Here is a 21948-nt window from a genome sequence, read left to right as displayed (position 1 = left end):
TTTTAAAAAAATTTTTTAAATAAACATTGGGTTTTATTCATTTTGTGACTGATAAGACTGCGAGTCATCTGTTCCAAGACATTTGAGGTTTGTTTTGCCAGTATTGTTTGAAATATTTAATGAAAATTATTATTACGTGACAGCAAGTAATTAAATAGCATTGGATGGTGAATTGGTGATGAAAAGGGAAAAGTAAAGCTTTAATTAAAACCAAATTAACAGCAGACGAGTTTAAAACAATATTATTTATTAATTTTTAGACAAATGTTGGTGGCAACACTAATGAATAGCATTCCCGTTGGTTTATTTTTTTCCAGTAACGGACATTTTTCGTTCCTAGGCTAGCAATTCTCTGAATATCTAAGCAATACATGTGTTAAGCCTGAATTGTTTTTTTTTGTTTTGTTTTTTTAATATAATGGGCGTCCAGATATCAGATGAAATAAAAATGCGAAGAAAGATCGAGCGAGAATCTTGCAATTTAAAAAGAAAAGTTGAACGTGAAGCTGTTAAATTGGTGGTAAAATGTGAAAAATTAATTCAATATTTAGAAATTAGAGATATGAATGAATATTTTTCTCACAGTGGGACTTGAAGTTTTGAATCGGCAGTAGACCAATTGGCAAATGTATGCTCTCATCTTGGGAAGATTAGGCTTTCAACATTGAACGAATGGCCAGGGGAGTTCAAAAACTTGCTAACTGGAACTGGACAACATCGGGGTTGACGAGCGAAAGCGAGCAAAGAGAAAATCTCCCTATCATATATATATATATATATATGATATTTTAAAATCTAATTTGAATCCTTATTAATTTCCTTTTATCTTAACTTAACCATATGAACATTCTAAAATTCTCTCTTATTTCCAGATCTAATTCCACCTTTTTTATTTAATTAATGCAACAGAAGCTCTGTAAAATTTCTGAAATCGACAAGTTCCCACACTCCGAGTGGAGGGATAAAAATCTGTTGATTGAAACACATTCTTTTAAAAGATCCCTATAATTCCCTGACCTAAATCGACACATGTAAAGAAACTCCTATCAGAATTTCACACTATATAACCATGAGGATAAATATTTCGCTCGCTCTTTTCTGTTTTCGCTCTTGTGTTGTGAAGTAGACTTACCTTGTCGCTTCTTACTCGTACATAAATTATGCCTCCCGGGATGGAATAAAGCGAAGTTCAAAATTCGAAAGTTCCTCTCTGCTCGCTATATATACTATATAGAGATATGAAGCACTAAAAATCAACGACGGACAATGCTTCAAGACAATGCATCTCTTATATGAATAGCTAAAATTTCGTGATAACTCATTAGATTGAATGCAAAAAGTGAATACTGGTGAAGTAGCTCATATTTATTCACAATCATTTTTAATGATCTGAAAATTCCAAAAAATAAATAAAATTTAAAAAATAAAAATTCATTATCTGGCAGGGCATTAAATTATTATTCAAATTAAACTTTTGCTGTGTTTTTTTTTTCTGCGTGCATTTTAAACATAGAATAAAATAAAAATAAATGTTCAAGAATTATTTTTAGATTTATTAAATATTTGCTTTTTATGCTATTTGCATCATATCCACCACTGAATGCAAAAATAAGCGATAAAACCTGCAGCCTTGCAACCCACCCAGGTGCGAGTCCCCAAGGCGGGAGATTCGTAGTGGGCGTGGATCGAGCCCCTCAACTGAGGTCAAAAAGGTTAAGAGCAGGGGGGGAAAAAAACTGGGAATGGGAGGGTTCCAGCAACATACCTTACACTTCCCCGGCCTTTTATTTTCGACAGAAAACAAACCCGCACGAATTCTGTACTGCAACACAACCAGGAGGGAGGAAAGAAATTCCGATCTTGTTCACTTTATTTAGACAGAATGAATACATTTTACTCACACGTGGAAACAAAGAATAGCAACTGTATAAACTGCGAAAATAAATGTATCGCAAAACGATAATATCGTTTGCTTCCAGTTTTCGTTTGTTGTAATTGAGTTACCGTTTGCTTCTTCTTTCGTGTACTATATAGAGTTGCTTTTTGTTTGTTTATTTCAAAAAGAATTGGATATAGCAAAATAACGTACAGTCGCGTTTATGATAATAAAATGTTTTAATATTTATGAAGTATTTTCATATCAGTGGCATTATTATTTTAACCCCAGCGTTCTTGGAGTTAGTAGATAGGAATCAATTTCAAGTATAAGTTTTCATCACGCACCTTCACTAATGAATTTGAACTTTTAACTAAATTCCCTCTTTTCCGAATAATATTGGGAATTTAAAAAAAAGAACGTCACATCCTCATTGGAATTTTTATGTTTATTTACTAAAGTGTATTGGTGGAATATTTTTTTATTATTATTTCAACCCTTTTTTTTATATTTTTATGCCGTGCAGTTACAGAATAGCTGGTTAAATCTTAAATGTCTCTCAAAACAGAAAATAATGTGTCTGACTATTTATATATTTAAAATAAATAATGAAATAATAATAATAATTTGTAGTAATAAGATGCATTTCATAATAGAAAAACAGAAGTTCCTTGACTTAATCAGTACTATCAAAAGGGTGGGCGAAAAGCAGTTCACTGAAGGCGGCTGGCAAGTACTTTAAAAATCAGCATATTCGGTTTTCTCGTATATTTTTATAATATGGCGTTTTTTATACTTAACTTTGTCATGCAGTGAAAAGCATCGAGCTTTCATTTTGATGCAGAATCTCTTATCAATGATTGAATTCGCTCCAAATTTGGTGCTGACCTCCAATTTTGGAGTAAAGGTAATTTGTTAAAATTCAGTCTTCGGGCTTGTTGTGACTTTGATCTTCCGCTTTCACACATGTATGAATACATTGAATGAAAGACATACAAAGAATTCGATCCAAAATTCTACACAGATCTTACGATAAAACCAGGAGCCATCCATCTAGTTCATCACATTTTTGAATTAACGAATTCGCATACGTTCGAATACGTCATTTTATTAAATCTCAATTCATTCGCAAACATTGGCACGGCAAAGTACGTTATCTACACGATGCCAAACATCAATTATACATCGATTTCGGTGCTGGAGTTGATTGAAATTTTCCAAGTGCAGAGATCTATTTAAAGAAGAATTGGGACTTTGGTATCGATATTAAGACATCGAAATTATTTACAAATCATGAATTCATAGAAGACAAATCATCATGTAATAATTAGACTAAATTAAAGTGATTTTTCATAACACAAACTAATTTAAGAGATACCGAAAAAGAAAGTGAGGTTATTCCATCTTTTTTTATCCCTATGAGCCCTGACCGCCCGATATGTCCCTGTTCGACAGCGGCCTGATCAGGCGCTTTGGAGCGGTTAAACGAGTTTAAATGAGATAAATACCTTTCACCCCCTAAATTCATTTAACCGTTCCAAAGCGCCTGAGTCAGGCCCTTGTCGGACAGGGCGATATCGGGCGTTCAGGGCTCATAGGATTAAATGCTTTCTTTTCCATTAAACCTTCGAACTTATTTTATTAATCAAAATCTAGTAACAAAACGTTGAATGGAATTAATTCGATTCCAGTGTTCTTGAAACTCAACGATAATTAGTGCACCATAAAAGGATTAAAGATTTTTGTTCTTATTTTTAAAACATTACCTGCAAGAAGAGACGGTATATAAAATAAGAAATATATAATTCGCATTGAAGATATGCGATAAAGGCTCGATTTTTGTCACCTTCATGATAGTTAATTTTTCATTTTAAAATTTAACCAACGCTTTTATTATTATGTAGAAATATAGTATATCTATCAATTTTTTTTAAAATTATTACTTTTAAGATACATTTTTATCAGAAATACTAAATTTGTTATTAAAAATTTTGTTTATTGGAGTTATTTATTATCCGACAACATTTATACAACGTTTTACATAAGTCTCTTGAAAAACTCATAAACGACGTTTTATTATACAGGGTGTTTATAAAGTCCCGGACCCATTTTGATGTTTAATAACTCATAAAATAATAAAGATATAAACACACTTATGGCATTTATTGATGGAATAACTCATATATTTTCCTTTTCAGGTTTGAATATTTTTACTTTAGTAAATATCGTCTGCGCGTGTGGTTAATTTCAGATAATTTCATTTTCCAGTCTAAATATCTGTACTTTTCTAAATACTGTCTGCTTATTAATTGCATTTTTCTCTCTTTTGTTTTTGTCAACTATTGCAATGTTATGTTTACTTTTGATGTGTTTGTTCTATGTAGTACTTTTGTATGTGATGTTTTATTCGAGCGGATATTAAGGAGAATGCATACACCACAAGAGAAAGCACAGATTTTATGGTGGTTCATAGAAATGAAATCGATAGTGCAAGCACAGAGAAATTTCAGAAGAATTTACCAAAAAGATCCTCCATCCAAAAACAGCACCTTGCGGTGGAAAAAGAATTTTCTAGAAATTGGAAGTATCGAAGATAAGAAACGTTCCAGACGTTCTTGCACAAGTGATTTTGATGTTGAGCGTGTCAGAGAGACATTTTTACACAATCCTAGAATATCTGTGAGATCAGCGGCAACAGAATTGGATATGCCAATTTCGACGGTGTACAAGGTTATTAAGAAAAAATTAAGACTGCATGCATACAAAGTTCAAATTGTTCAAGTTTTGGAACCGAACGATAGACCTAGGAGGATGGCCTTTGCAACAGATATGCTAAGGAGGATAGGAGATGCTGCTGATTTTCTGAAGAGCATAATGTTCTCCGATGAAGCATCCTTTCATGTTTCTGGCATTGTTAATCGCCATAAAGTGCGCAAATGGCTCTGTGGATGCCGACATGCTTGTCGCTACCTGGCGTGAAATTGACTATCGACTTGATATTCTCCGTGCGACGAAGGGGGCACACGTGGAAGTTCATTGACAAGGGTCATGAAACTTTTTGAGTCTATTTAACCATTTATGTTATTAATTTAAATCTATCTTTATTATTTTATGAGTTATTAAACATCAAAATGGGTCCGGGACTTTATAAACACCCTGTATATTCTTTTGTGTCCAATAACTGGGGTGTAGTGGATTTAATTACCTCATTTTTCCACAAGCGGATTATAACTCAAAAGATAAATTGCATCATAATTAAGGTTGAAATTTCGAGCTAGCAAACAAACACACATGATAAAAAGCTATATTAAGGAACGCCTATTATGTTTTAAACAAAACCTAACAATATTCTTTTCAAAACTTGACCTCAACCTCACGCGGGGAGCCTAACCTTTTACTTTCGAACGAATTAAGTAAACATCATAGTGTCTTCCATAAAAATAAAGAAATAAAGGACAATTAGAAGATCTCCCATCATCTCGGGGGGGGGGAGTACACTTATTATTTATCTGTCCCCCAAAACACGCCTGGACCATCCACAAAAATCAAAAACACCGCCAACAAGAGTGGCACCAGAGTCTTGCCTTAGTATTTATCATTTCAATCCAACTGCTTCAAGCAATCCATAGAGCTCATGAGCCCACCAGCTTCGTAATCGTTTGGCCTCCCTCTCGAAAAACGAATGGTTTCCGAAATGTCTTATCTGAAGGTCGGGAGCCTTCTTCTTCTTGCGTACAGCCGACCACCCCGCCACCACTGAACGTAGCAGTATCGACAGGATTTCACCGGCGACTCGGTGCTGTCGTCTTTTGAAGATCTACCGACGATTTCCAGGGATGGCGGGGAGATATTTTTTTGTTCTTTTCGCAGGCAGGTATGTGGTGAGTTCGTGGGTGACCGGCAGCAATGCGATCTGGAGCTGTGTTGACAGGTGGGTGAAGATAGTGAGGTGTTGACTTCGTGGATTGGGAAATTGTTTTAAGGTAACAAAACGAACCCAATTACAACGATCATAAGTAAAACGAACTAAATTTCTTGACTTGTTATATTTACTTTCTGATACAAAACACAAGTTTCACTTTCTCTTACATGAAATACAATGGGCTTAATGAGCATACGTTTAATGAGGATAATTTGTCATGGATAGCTTCATAGATACTTACTCAAATCCCTCGGAGTCACTTTCAACAACGCTATCTGCCCCAAAATTTCTTTCAGTAGATTTAAGGACTATCTTCAAGCAAGAGTTTAATACAGATTGATACAAGTTAATTCGGGATGTGACGTCATAATGTGTCCGTTCTGCGAAACATCGTTCGTTAAACGAGTAACTTTATTTACATTTTGTTTTGCTCAATGTGCGACTCGATATGCGATGCGCTCGCTATACAAGATTTGACTGTATACAATAGGACGGCCTTGGAACGGATGAATTATTTCAGTGTCTGAGTGATAATTATTATTATTATAGATGCAGTCTATGTTACTGAGTGCCGATACGTACATCCACAAACACTTCCAGTTACAAGTATAAATAACTTGTATCTATACACCCGAAATTTTTTTAAGTTTGTTCCATTCCTTTAGAATCACCCAGCAAAGAACAAGAAAAGAAATAGTAAGGTTAATGAACTGGTTAATAAGAAATGATAGAATTTTTAAAAATTATTATAAGCAAAGTAGTTAAAAGTTCATAAATTAAACAAGCTGACGATTTCATTGGACAAAGAACAAAGAAACCGGAAACCACATCCACCCACTCCAGACGCCGTAGTATCACGTCCCCCGACATCATCATAAATATGTACCTGCCTCTAAATATAACATTACCGAGGAGCATCTTAAAAGCTCCACTATCTAAACTGCAGGCCTGACAAGACCTTAGTCGTCGTACGCGTTAAACAAAAGTGTAGTAATTGCAGCATTAGTGTCAAAGACTGTTGTCAAAGCCATCGCCTTATCAATTCCAGTTCTGTGAGATTTAAAGTAAGGGGAGGTGTGGGAGTGGGGGAGCTTCGAAACGTGCTTTAATTCTTCAGGATCGCTGGATCACTGCTTTTGATAAGGTCACAAAAAAGCGGGCCTGAAGTGTCCCTCTCATGCACGTTTTTCGAACAAAAAGTGTCCCTCCATCCACTTGAAAATATTCCCTTTGTGTGCGTGCGGAGATCAACTCATCTTTCAGAGCAGGGCGCGTTCCAGAATAATTGTTTTGTTCGGGATAAGCTTCGCGTTTAAGTTAAGGCACGAGCAGTTTGCTGGTACAGAGCGGGAAGTTTTGTGCTTTCCAAGAGCTTTTAAGAGCTTTTTTTTCCCCTGTTTGAAAAAAGATTTTATACGGGTTGTTAGTTTTTGGGATTGAGTCAGGGGTTTCGCAAAGTTCAGCAAAAATTGAATTATCTTGCTTTTTTTCTTTCTCCCCCCCCCTTCTCTACAGCGATGATAGAGATTTCATTCTTTCATCGCTTTTAATAATTAAACAACTGTTTAAATTAGCTGTAATATCAAAATTTTGGGATAAAAATGTTTTCCTGAAAGGAAATAAAAATAAAAGAAGAAGAATTATAAAGTTGTAGCTTGTTTCGTTTGTCTGGATTGATTGCGTTAACTGTTGCATTACATTCCTTACATATCATGTAATTTACAGAAAAAAATGCCAGTTAAGAAAACATGATTTCAACAACAACAACAAAAAAATGTTTTGGATTTAATGTCCGAAGACAGCAATTTTTTTTGTTCTCTCATGTATGAAATATAGAAAGAGTACTGTAATTGTCAAAAAATTCGAACTCGAAATTAATTTCGACGAATCTCCACGTTTGAGACTTCTCCGAGTTCAAAAAACACTTTTTGGCATTATGTCTGTCTGACTGTGAACAAGATAACTCTTAAGCATTTTACACTAGATGGATGAAATTCAGTATATAAAATTGCATACTAAATATGTAAATTTCTATCAAATTTTGAACAAAATCTATTCACATGGAGTTTATCAGCCCGGCCTTTTGAGTATAAGTAAACTCAATAAATACAAAAAAACAAACAAAAAAAAAATGTGTGAAAAGGTTTACCGTCTGTCCGTCTGTAATTTCGCATGCATATAAATGAGATTATTCACAAACGAAGTGATTTAAATCAAAGAAATTCGGTATCTGATATTGCAATTAAAACTATAAGTTTTGCGTCAAATTTTGGTTTAGACTGCATATTAGGTTTTTCTGAATTTTTATATTAATCGCATCTCAGCGCCTAATCGCCAAAGATTGCACATTAATAGCTGTTTCATAACTATTGTTTGCCAATATCATGTAGTTAATAGTACACAAGTTCATTTATTACAAAGTATGCGAGAAAATTTCCGAGAGACTGCACCAGCTGCTTTATTAAAATTTTAATGCCAAAAAATTGGTTTCAATTTCATTATAATAATTAATTGGTACAAATTATATTTAAAATTTATTTAAAATAATTTACAAAGTTAATGAAAAATTGCATGGCAATAGTTAAAAAATCATTTATGTACTTTTAATATTCACTGACAATATTTTAAAAAAGCATTTAAAAATTATATTAAAAAATCTAAGCATTTTAAAGGATAATAAATGCAACACATAAAGATTGATTTATATAAAATCTATCTCGCAAAGTTGAAGAGAGATGGATAGTTTCGATTTGCCCGAATTGACAAGACAGTCAAGGATTCACACTTTTTTGTTCAGATAGTAAATATCTTTCCTATTCTTCTATAATTCACACTTAAACAAATACTTAACAAATTAATTAAATCAAAAATTAAAAAAATAATTAGATTAAATTTTTTTAAAATTATTTAAAGGACTTTTTGCTGTTGTTGGCCAGCTTTTATCATATAAAATGTGGCTACAATATTTTAGCAAATCATGGCAATTCATTATAGTAATTCCTTCAAATATTATTAATTTCCATTATCATTATATTCACATTATAATTAATGTTATTGGTAAAGTCAATGGCGCAAGATTTTATCATATTAAACATGGTCACAATATTTTAGCAAATCATGGCAATTCATTATCGTAATTTTTTCAAATATTATTAATTTCCATTATCATTATATTCACATTATAATTAATGTTATTGGTAAAGTCAATGGCGCCAGATTTTATCATATTAAACATGGTCACAATATTTTAGCAAATCATGGCAATTCATTATCGTAATTCCTTCAAATATTATTAATTTCCATTATCATTATATTCACATTATAATTAATGTTATTGGTAAAGTCAATGGCGCCAGATTTTATCATATTAAACATGGTCACAATATTTTAGCAAATCATGGCAATTCATTATCGTAATTCCTTCAAATATTATTAATTTCCATTATCATTATATTCACATTATAATTAATGTTATTGGTAAAGTCAATGGCGCAAGATTTTATCATATTAAACATGGTCACAATATTTTAGCAAATCATGGCAATTCATTATCGTAATTCCTTCAAATATTATTAATTTCCATTATCATTATATTCACATTATAATTAATGTTATTGTTAAAGTCAATGGCGCCAGATTTTATCATATTAAATATGGTCACAATATTTTAGCAAATCATGGCAATTCATAATCGTAATTCCTTCAAATATTATTAATTTCCATTATCATTAAATTCACAATGTTACTGGGAAAGTCAATGGTGCTGTGAAGAACAACCAAAAGAGTAAAAAATATCTGGCAGCCATTTATGCAATATTTAACATCGTTAGACAATATTAACATTATTTAACATTTTTAAAGACAGAAATCCATGTAGAAGGGAAAGGGGGGGGGGAAGCTTATACAAGGGGAATCAGGCAATATGGCTTCGCCATAGGGTAAAATGACCAGCGTCACTTAGCATAAAAAGTCCACATCCCTTCCCCCCCTGGGTTACCATTAATTTCCAGCCTAATACACAGGAATAGTCTCCCCAAAACTTTCCCGCATACATTTTGTTGAACTCGTGGCACCAGAGAACATCTTACATAGTACTGGCATACAATACTTACGAAATAATTTTTGGTGTGAATTTAGCATTTCTACTGAATCTATCGTGCGAACTTTGGTCAGTTATTTTGAGATTAATTTCTGACAAGCGTTAATAACATCCAATAACCAATTTGTGTTTTAGACAGCTTTTCCCAACCAATTGAAACGCCAGCGTCCTGTCATAGGGGGTAGTGCGTCTTCTCCGTGATCTGGGCGTCCTGGGTTCGAGTCCCGGTTTGGGCATGGTTGTTCTTCCGTTGTTCTATCTGTGAGATGTGCGAATGTGCCCTCCTGTAAAAAGGGGTTGTGCAAGCGAATAAGTGATGCGTGAGTAGCAAAGTCGTACTCTTGGCCCTAGTTGGCGCTACTATAAAAACAAGAGACGCTTTCCCACCGGCTTAAATCGCTGTCTTCGTAACAGCGGGCTTGTCCATGGCAAGTGCCATAAGAAGCAACAACAACAACCAATTGAAACAAGTATTTGACACAAAGCTGCACTTGCATCACAAACTTTCATACCAAATTTGATATACTTAAGTCATTGCAGTTTTGAACGATCGTGTTTACATTATTCTGAAAGTACAGACCGACAGACAGTTCAACCCTCCATTGGATTTGGATTTAAGATGTTAAATCTATGTACCGAATTTTATCTATCTAACTCACTTTGTTTTGTAATGATCATGTTGAACAACTGGGCAGACGGACTTTCTCTGAACAGATTTTACACAAAATTTGACATAAGTCAACAAATTTGGTATAAAGACCGTATGCCATATTTTATCCGCCAAATTCAAAGCATTTTTGAGTTATCTTTGTCACACACAGACTGACATTTTCCAAAAATGTGTTTTTCGAACTCAGATAGGTCAAAAACGTTCGAATTTTTTAAAAAGATTATTACTCTCATCATATTACATATACGAGGAAGTACAAACTAGAATGTTTCGTATTGAGGAGTGGTGTAGGTTGTAAAGATCTGATAAAGCCTTTAGTCAAGCTGATGAAAATAAGGATCTGTATTAAAATGAAGAAACCTGACATCAAAAGCCCAGCCGACATACGTCAAGCACGTATTTATCAGACCACAACAAATGACAGACGAATCCTCCCACTATTTATTGTAGTAAATACCCACTAAAGATGCCTTAATAGCTAATGGAGGGAGGACATTGTAAAGTACTCCCCCTCCCCCCACATAAAGCCAGGTAAGGATGACGGTAATTTGAGACCATTTGCGGAGGCAGCTGTTAAAGGTATAGAATTTCCGAACGCGAATGCATGTGGTAGACGGTAGCGGGGTATTGAAAATTATGTTTTATACAGATGTCCGTATCGTCCAGACAGCTGAATCTTTATCATTGGGAGTTCGGTGTGATTTTGCTGCAAACGATTTTCCAGTTTTTAGGAATATTATGACGGAGAATCATACATTTCTCTTCTGTACCAGTTTGAAAATATTTTTAAACATTAATGATTATGTGTATTAACATATTCCATAAAGAACGAATGCAGTCGGAATTTAAATTTATGTCCTCATTAAAAAAATTACAGTACACTCCCGATTATCCGCGGAATTGGGTGGCGCGGCCGCCGCGGATAACAAAAATCGCGGAAAAAGCTAAAAACGGGTATAGCAAAAGAGAAAACAGTCATTCCAACTTTGAAAAATCGTTTTATGTACAATAAAACGTAAAATAAACAGCAGGTAATGTTTAACTAATGCTTAATATTTTAGTATATCACTCAAAACGAACCTAAAATGCATTTTGTGAATGAAAACAGAAAAGTGGTTTGTACTTATGAGAGGTGTCAGGGATACACAGAAAAATGAATACATATGTACTGTTTTAATACTGTAATGTATTATGTAATTACAAAATCATAACTGTAAAACTGCACCTTTTTGAAAAAATCAGTCAAAAAAAAAAAAAAAAAAAAAAACTATACGGCAGGCGCGGATAACCCGCCCGCGGACAATCGGGAGTCTACTGTACTCCGAAAATGCATGATTTTTTGTATTTTTATAAAAAAAAATATGCGTCTTGAATAGCTGCATATAATTTAGGAAAATTATTATTTTTTAATTATTTTCTTTTAAGAAATTTAAAAAAAATTAAAGTGTGCCAAAGGGCTACATTATGAATTAACCAATATCCCAGTTACAGGAATCACATTATTAACAATTTTTCAATAAAAATAAAAGTCCCTTTTTACCAAAACATTTTCTACGTTGAAAAAAAAATATTTTGATAGTATTGTTAATGTAATTAATTATACATATTGGTATTTTCAAAAATCTACCATAAATCGGTCCTTTCTAAAATGTTTATCAAAAAGCAATTAAGAAAGAAATTCTGAACACTCACTTTTGCTTTTTGGAATAGTCATGTGAAGCTTGTAAATGGAAATGACTCGATTACTCGATGCATTGTGGGTTTAAATTACATCATTAAACATATTCACATTAATAAAGAAAATCAGGTGTATACAACAAAATATTAATTGAATTTAAGAGAAAAAATAAAATCTAAATGCTTTTATCTGAAACATTTTGATAGCAGCTTTTTTATTATTAACTTTTTTCGTGTTCTTTTGAAGATGACAAAAGCATTCTGATTGCACAATTATTTATTTCTAAGCAAACGATTTTTATCAAATAACTTTTCATCTAGAATTATACGCGAATAAAATATTTATTATTATTTAAAATATTAATATAATTATTTATTTGCAAGCAAACGATTTTTAACAAATAACTTTTCTTCTAGAGTTATCAAAAATATTAGTCCATAAAAATGTAAACTGATAACAAGCATTAAATATAAACAGTCTAAAAATAGAAGATTCATTTATATTAAACTTTAAAAGGCATCCAACTTTTTAAAATCTAGTGAAATTTTTATCATACTGTATGGTGTATATAAACTTCAAATAAATAAACTTTTTCTTTATTTAATAACCCATAAATATAATATGTATATTAAAACTAGGGTGAGCATATTCTACAAAAAGCAATACTTTTTTTTAATTTTTAAAAATGAAACCTAATTTATCTTGTATATTATTATAATAATCCATTAATAGTTATTAAATATTCTGAAAGTCTGCGAAAATGATCTATTAATTTATTTAAACTTTTGATTAGCAAAATAAGTATCTGTAATAATTTAATGTTCGTTTGCTGAATAATATCGACATTCTTTCAACATAAATAAATTTTATTAACAATTTTCAATCGACACTTTTGCAAAATGATTTTACCGATAATTTCCATATTCAAATACTGGTTGAAGTGATATAAAATATAGAAACAATTTGATGCAATAGCTTACGTATAGCTATATTTATCAATTAAAAAGTGTTAAAAAGAAGCAATGAAGCCAAAATTTTACAGATAAATAAAAAAGATATAGAGAGAAAAACTCTTAAATAACTCTATGAATAAACAACTTAAAATACTACTTTCGACTTTCATATCGCAGTCCCTGACTCTTATAAGAGGGAAGGAGAAAAAAAATGTAAAAGAATAATTGCAATGTCCATTCTTATATCAAGCAGACTTTAATCCTATTTGACGAACTATAATAACTCGATTAATCCTTTACAAGTTATTTAACATCTTTCAAATAAATAATAATAAAAAACATGAATAAATATAAAGCGTTGGCAGATAACATTTTAATTCAAACACAACCACCTGTGTTTACAGTCTTCATCTTTACACTTTGCCTCAGGTGTGCCTTTTAATCTTTGTGTACTGTGGACACGTCCATTATATGGCAGGAGGGGTAAGGAGGACAGTAAACTTAAAGGATAAATGAAAGAGTGAGTACGTAGTTTCCATTCAGCACCTTTTTACTAGTGTTTTATTTCTTGGAATAAAACGCCCCCATTGTTGTAGAATGAGAAATTTGCGGAGGAAGTAGACATCGTTTCGACAAGTGGGTTGAGATGTGACAATCTAGAAATTAAGAATTTTACACATGGTGCAATAATTTCCAAATAAACGGGGACAAGGTCTATTTTTATTTATTTATTTATTATGCAGTACTTAATTAAAGTATAAAGATAAATTAGAAATATTTTTCCCCAGAAAATCACCAAAATTAAACATACAAACGATTTAATAAAAATAAATATTTATCGTCTGAAATTTCTGAACATATATCTTTTATTCCAACTCTCAGTATTGCCAAAATCAGAAAGAAAAAACGATTCAATAAATAAAGAAATATTGAAGATATGCCTGTAGTAACATTTGAAAAGTCCTTAAACTAAAACGGAGTTAAAGACGCCTAATTTTCATACAAACTTGGGAATAATATCAAATAGGTTAAATCAAGATTTTTTTAAAAAAATTATTATTTATCCCCTTTTTAAGAAGGTATGAAAATGTTGAGAAATATCACGAAAGAAAAATATTCTTATAGAGGACTATCCAAATTTTACAAAAAGTAATGATTCAATATAAAAATAAATAATCGTTTGGCCTCATTGGAATTGTCCAAAAAAGAATTATTCAAAGTAATAGCAGAAGAATAAAAGAATGGCGCTAAATATTTTCGTGCTTTTTATAATTATTTGTATTTAGAGATAAGTGAAGTTAATATTCATGTTCACAGTATATAAGTCACATGTACAGCATGAATTTATGTTTCAAAACTATTGAAAAAAAATTTACATAACATCATCATGCAGCGCTGTTTAAATTGATAAATGACATTCGTTAAGTGATAAAACAATTGCAATGAATTAAGTATTGCTATCGCATGAATGTTTAAAATATAAGACTGTAATATTTTACAGAATTTATTTATTTATTTATTAATGGTCAAATATTCTGAAGTGAAATTTTCAATATTTTTAAAATGCTTCGAAAATAAACATGAATCAATTTATGCAACAGAAGAAAAATAATCGAAAAAATTTGTGATTTCTATTATTATTTTTCCATTAAATAGTCCACAGTTTAATGTCTAAAAATTTCTTAAAGATTGAAAATTATTTATAATTTGGAATTTTGAATTAAAAGTCGAATTAATTTTATATATCAATTAACAACTGGATACGCAAACGATAAATAGAGGTTTCTAACCATTCTAAATATAAACGAACCTCTGTCTTCCAATTCGGATTCTGAATTACTTAGAAGACAGAAATTTTGGAACATGATAAATTTTGAGAGTGAAAGAGAGAGAGAGAGAGAGAAATTTTGCGATTTCTTTGAAGGAACGGAAAAAACTATATTAGAACAGTGTCAGAACAAAACACTTTTATAAAATTACTAAAATATCAAGAAAAATATGTCAAATAGACACATAAATTTTTTTTCATCAAAAGCTAATATATTAATTTTTATTCCAAATCATTTTAAAAGCATCTAAACCACGACGGATATTTCTTTGCTTGGTTGCACAGTATACGTATTAATATGCAAATATAAAGACAGGAAACTTAAGTATATTGGAAACAAAAAGAAAATAAAAGTTCAAAACCAATATTAGAATTTTATTCCAATTTTAACGTACAAATACTTGCTTTCTAACTGTAGTTTTCCAAACATAAAAAATTTCGATGTGAGAAAAGAACAAAATTTGCAAGCGTTCTATTTATAAAAAATATCAAAAAAAATCAGTTTAAATTTATTTGCAAATCGTGAAAAAAAAATGTAACGAGAAATAATAAATCCATGCCTCATGACATGAGATCGTTCTCTAAAATATTTTATAAAAAAGCTTTTACTCAATAAATTAGCAACACTAATCAATTTTGATATTTTTTTTTTGCCTCAACAAATTTAATTACGTATAAGATAAAAAGAAATCGAAAAGAAAACAGTTTGAATAATTAAAAAAATGTATTTTATGAATTATTATTCTGCGGTGTAATAAGTTATAAAATTATTTACGTTTTTAAACGTTCTAATGATAAATAAGTAACAAAAATAAGTTTAAAAAATTTTTCCTTCGAAATTTTAGCCATTTTCTAAAGCAAGACAAGTTTGTTGTTATTGTCTTATCAAACTCGAAACTTTCACAACATAATATCTCCGTTTCAACTTAGTACCAATACACGAAAGAGGAGATAAAAGCATTTAAAGTTAGAATGATATTTGCTTTGGGACGAACTTTGTTCTATTTTCTCAACGCATAGTAACGTCTACAAGAAATTCGACGCAAGCATATTTCATAAAGTAATGTAATACACTGAGAATACCACATTTTGGAAACTGAATTATGAATCATATTTACTTTTACACAATCCAGTCTGGAGCATAATTTATACAAAATAAAATACGGAGGAAAACTACTTCTCAAGAATTTAAATATTAAATTTCCAAATTGAAATAAAATAAAACAGACTAATATTACCGAATATTTTAAGCAATGGAAATTAAATACTGCAGTTGTAAAGAGTTGTAATCATTTTGAGGTAACATTGTTTTCTCATTTAGTATAAGAACCCAAATATAAGTTGGTGTTCGGATGTTTAATATTATGCTATTTTTAATTGAAGAATAATTTAATAATCTGTGTAAAATAAAAGACAACAAAGCGATTCTAATGAAAAGTAAAAGTAGAAAATAATTTCACCAGAAAAAAATAGTTCAAAATTCCTACAACATTCTAAACTTATTTCTTACAACGATAATTGTAAAAAAAAAGCCTTAAAAAAACCTTTAAGAAATCTTTATTGACGTTAGATCAATATTAAATTAAAAAGCATCGAATTATAAATATTCATCATAGGTTAGAACAGAGATATCGAATGAGAACATCAACTAGAGGGCACCAAACTATACAAATTTCGTAAATGACGAAAGCGTATTAAAAGAAAAAAATACTTATCCGGAATACCATAAGCTGATTTGTATATATTCGTAAGATAATTTAAAGATATTATCTCTCTTGAATATTTAGTAAAAGAAAATATAAAAAGGTTAAATGTGAATTTAAATATTGAAAGACATCATTGACATAAAAATGATATAAATTCAATAACATATTTAATTTTATTAAATAGAATAGTGCTAATCTTTAAAAGATAAGTAACAGAAAAACATAGATAAAAATTTATAAAATTCTTAAAAAATTTTTTTAATTTATTATTTCAGCATTTCAACATTTCATTTACTAGATTAACATGGTTTAGAAATGTCATATGCATATAGAAAAAAATTGAAAGATATGTGGATTATATTCTTACAACTGTGTTCTATTTTATTTAGTTCATTTATTTTTTAAACCGAAACATTAGATTACTATTATAAAACCCACATAGCGAAATTCAAATATAATTAATTAGCTATAATTCCTGTAATACTGAAATATTTATTAAATCTGATGTCGCAGTATACTATTGATAATTTATTATCTTTTCGTTTCACACCATCAACTGGATAGAAAGCTGATAATATATGAATACCAAAGTGTATCAAAGATGGCAAAAAGAAATTATCAAGGTTTGCTTTACATGAAAAGAATGGAAAAATTATACATTACTTATCATAACAAAATAACCTTATCTACAAAAGAATCTTTTAAAAATATATCAGAAACAAGATAAGAAACATTTTTCTATTAGCAAACAATAGATTTATTATATTTGTTATTAACGTTATGTTCCGTTCAAATGTTTGATTTGACCCCAAACATTTTTAACACAGCTGTCATAACAATCCGAAAGCAGTAGCACACCTGTGAAATAAAACACCATTTTCATTGATAATAAAACTAATCGAAAAATTAGGAACTTACACACTTGTCCTTTCACCATTCTCTTGAATAATTTGGTGTTGAGCAACTGAATATCCAAAATAAGATCCTAGAGGTCCCTCTTTGATGACCGGCAAACGAGTCTCTAAATTAAAACACAATCCATATTCGAAAAGATACAAAGTCACAGTTAGCAATAGTACTTTATGGCTGGATATTAGAACCGGCATTTTGATTCACTGTGTCCGTAACTGACTTTTTATTTAATGGAATAAATAAATGTTGACGGAATCAACCATTGCACGTGCGTTCAGGTGAGGAGGATGAAATGGGTGAGAATCAGTTCTACACGTTTCGGAGCTCGAGAAAGAATGAATGGTCATCGCACGTCGAGAGTTGTTGTTGTGACTGCCACCACACGATGGCGCTCGCGTCGTTTCGCCGGTGGAGCTTGAAATCGGTGAATGGAGTGGGTTGTCACACACAAAGGTGTGCTTTTTGGAAAAGATTGATAGAGGAAGGCTGAAAGGGAACGGGTTTGGAAGGTATTTGGACATGACTAACTCCCCCAAAATTGAGGGGGCGAGGTAATAGATTTCGATGCAGGAAAACCGCATACAATCAAAACTAAAAATTAAAAGTTTAAAATTAACTATGATTCGAAAATTAATATATACAATGCGGAATAATCATAATTACATTATATTTTTGTATTTTTAACCGAATAATGTATAACTTGAAATATACATTTTTTTCACAAATGTATATAATTTATTTAATTATATATTTTCATTTTGAAATAAATAATAAAAATGGCTATGGCTTAAAAAAAATGTTATTACATTTTGGAAATCAACTAAAGTATTTTAGATTAATGAAAAACGATTTCCTTGAGAAATTTGGCTGTTTCGCGCTTTCATTTTTTCTAATGTATCGATAATTTTTACTATATTATCTATATGATTATCTATATACAGGGTGTTTATAAAGTCCCGGACCCATTTTGATGTTTAATAACTCATAAAATAATAAAGATATAAACAAACTTATGGCATTTATTGATGGAATAACTCATATATTTTCCTTTTCAGGTGTGAATATTTTTACTTTTGTAAATATCGTCTGCGCGTGTGGTTAATTTCAGATAATTTCATTTTCCAGTCTAAATATCTGTACTTTTCTAAATATCGTCTGCTTATTAATTGCATTTTTCTCTCTTTTGTTTTTGGCAACTATTGCAATGTTATGTTTACTTTTGATGTGTTTGTTCTATGTAGTACTTTTGTATGTGATGTTTTATTCGAGCGGATATTAAGGAGAATGCATACACCACAAGAGAAAGCACAAATTTTATGGTGGTTCATAGAAATGAAATCGATAGTGCAAGCACAGAGAAATTTCAGAAGAATTTACCAAAAAGATCCTCCATCCAAAAACAGCATCTTGCGGTGGAAAAAGAATTTTCTAGAAATTGGAAGTATCGAAGATAAGAAACGTTCCAGACGTTCTTGCACAAGTGATTTTGATGTTGAGCGTGTCAGAGAGACATTTTTACACAATCCTAGAATATCTGTGAGATCAGCGGCAACAGAATTGGATATGCCAATTTCGACGGTGTACAAGGTTATTAAGAAAAAATTAAGACTGCATGCATACAAAGTTCAAATTGTTCAAGTTTTGGAACCGAACGATAGACCTAGGAGGATGGCCTTTGCAACAGATATGCTAAGGAGGATAGAAGAAGCTGCTGATTTTCTGAAGAGCATAATGTTCTCCGATGAAGCATCCTTTCATGTTTCTGGCATTGTTAATCGCCATAATGTGCGCAATAGGCTCTGTGGATGCCGACATGCTTGTCGCTACCTGGCGTGAAATTGACTATCGACTTGATATTCTCCGTGCGACGAAGTGGGCACACGTGGAAGTTCATTGACAAGGGTCATGAAACTTTTTGAGTCTATTTAACCATTTATGTTATTAATTTAAATCTATCTTTATTATTTTATGAATTATTAAACATCAAAATGGGTCCGGGACTTTATAAACACCCTGTATTATTTACTATATTATCTATATGAATTATAGACAAAGTATTATAAGTGTTAAAAAATTCAAGATTTTAGCTAATTTCCACGTTTCAGACTTCTTCGAGTTAGAAAAACAAAGTTTTGGCATTACATCTGTCTCTGTGTGATACAGATAACTCAAAAACACTGTGAGCTAGACATATGAAATTTGGAACACGCTCTTTATATCACATTTGCAGATTTTTATTAAATATTAAGCAAAATCCATTCAGAAGAAGTTTGTCTTCAGTGGTTGTGCGAATATAATTTAATACGATTACTACAAAACAAAGAAAGCTAGAAGGAAAAAATTCGGCGCATGAATTTAACATTTATAGTATAGATGCCTTGCAAATTTTAAATCAAATTCAACCAAAACTGTATAAATTAATAAGATACCAAATATAAATTAATACAATAACTACAAAACGAAGAGTGCTAGATAGATAAAATTCGGCGAACCTATTTATCATTTATAATATATATACCTAACAAATTCTGAGCCAAATCCAACCAATTTTGACCGTCTGTCAGTCTGTCCTTTCAGAAACACGTTGGTGCAATAACTCAAAAATTCAAAGTCTTAAATATATCAAATTTGGTATGTAATTGTGTGATGCTAATATAGTTCTGTGCCAAATTTTAATTTCAGTTTTTACAGAAAAAACGAGTCTAAAACACAAATTTGATTTTGGATGTTATTAAACGCATGCCATGGGACTAATAACCAAAAAATATGCCAAGAATTACACGATAAATTTACTAAAAATGCTAAATTCACGCCGAAGGTAAATGCTTTGTAATTTTTGAGGGCCAACACCATGCAACGCATTCTCTGCCTTACCCATGGTCTGCAATTTTTATAAATACTGCTGTGGTGACGCTTTATAAGCCAGATAACAACGACGAGACAAGAGTAATTACTTTTGCCTTATGGTCATGTTACTCGGCTACGAACCCAAAGGTTGCGAGTTTAATCCTCGCTTATAACCAAAGTGTAACACTGCCTTTATTATTGTTTTGGGGCGACCGCTTCCGTTGATTTAATTTGATACCTAATGCGTTCTAAAACTTCTTGTACGTATATATAAAGGTCTTCTTCAAACAAGCGCTCAATACAGATAGATAAAAAAAATATATATTTAAAAATTTTTTGTTCGTTATACGAATCACTCATTATAAGAGGTTTGATTGTTTTTTCACAGATTGGTTAAAGGAGAAAGAAATGCTGGAAAAAAGCATATTTGGGGTTTTGGTAAATTCCGGGGGAGGGAAATAAAAAGAGAGATAGAGAGTCCTTTGTGTGTGTGTGCGCGTGTGTGCTAAACAAAAGTTTTGTTATAAAGGGAAGTCAATCATCTGACTCTCCGACCCGCCACTAAGGCACACGGATTTAAACCATAAAACTGAATGACCGGACCGCCGCAACAGCAACATTGGCGGGAACTGTGGTTGAGTCCTAAGGGGCGTCACCGGCCACGATACCACCCTCCCCGAAGGAAGTACGTCCCGTCATCGATGGGAGGAGTCAGATCCCCCACCTATTTCTGTACCCTCCAGGGTGGCGAGATCCAACCACCATGCCGGAAGCATCTCATCCTCATTTCGAGATGCCCCCCGGGGAGTTGTTATAAAGGGAAAGATGAGCCAATTCTATTTGGCGTAAAATATTTCCAAATGCATTATTTTCTAGTCACAAATATGAATGCCATAATTTTTAAGAAATCATTCGACATTATTCAAGAACTGGAAATAACACACGCTTTTTTAATGTTTCAAATAATATTCACCAATAGATTGAAAAAGATCTTCTTAAATATTGTAAATTTTAAAACGGAATTACCATTAAAAATTGAACAAAGAAACCTTTCTCGAGATAGAAAAAAAAAAAAAAATATTATTTGATATCTACCATTAAACAACAATTAAAAAACATCGATTTTCTTGAATTTTAATTTCCTTGAATTAGCTACGAAAACATGAAAAAAATGATATAGCTAATGTATTTGCAATAAGATACATAAAAAAAAAATTGAAACGGAATTCACGTCTTGTAACTTGTTGCTTATCGAATTATATAATTTATAAGGCTTTGAAGCAATTAATTTTATTTGTTAACGATTTATTTGTATGATTATATACTGCAATAATTTAAATGTTTATCACTTTCATGTATTCACAATTATTATAAATTTCATGTATTCGTAATTCATGTATTAAAAAAATAATCATTTATTTATTTTTCACTAGCCACCTTTGGCGACCAACCGGTTC

The 21948-nt window shown here is 31.4% G+C and overlaps 1 protein-coding gene across 1 annotated transcript in view; it reads right to left on the bottom strand.

Annotated features, from left to right (window-relative positions):
* Nucleotides 1–17977, bottom strand: part of LOC129957162 (integrin alpha-PS1-like) — a 141094-nt gene extending 123117 nt beyond the window's left edge. The window contains exon 1 of the mRNA XM_056069339.1: nucleotides 17651–17977. Coding sequence (XP_055925314.1) covers nucleotides 17651–17838 — 188 coding nt within the window. The 5' untranslated portion in view covers nucleotides 17839–17977. The remainder of the gene's footprint in view (nucleotides 1–17650) is intronic.
* Between the last annotated feature and the right edge of the window lie 3971 nt (nucleotides 17978–21948).

The sequence above is a fragment of the Argiope bruennichi genome, chromosome 11 (assembly GCF_947563725.1).
Source record: "Argiope bruennichi chromosome 11, qqArgBrue1.1, whole genome shotgun sequence".
NCBI classification, from domain to species: domain Eukaryota; kingdom Metazoa; phylum Arthropoda; class Arachnida; order Araneae; family Araneidae; genus Argiope; species Argiope bruennichi.
The sequence above is the reverse complement of the archived record's forward strand: the minus strand, read 5'-3'. Positions and strand labels throughout refer to the sequence as shown.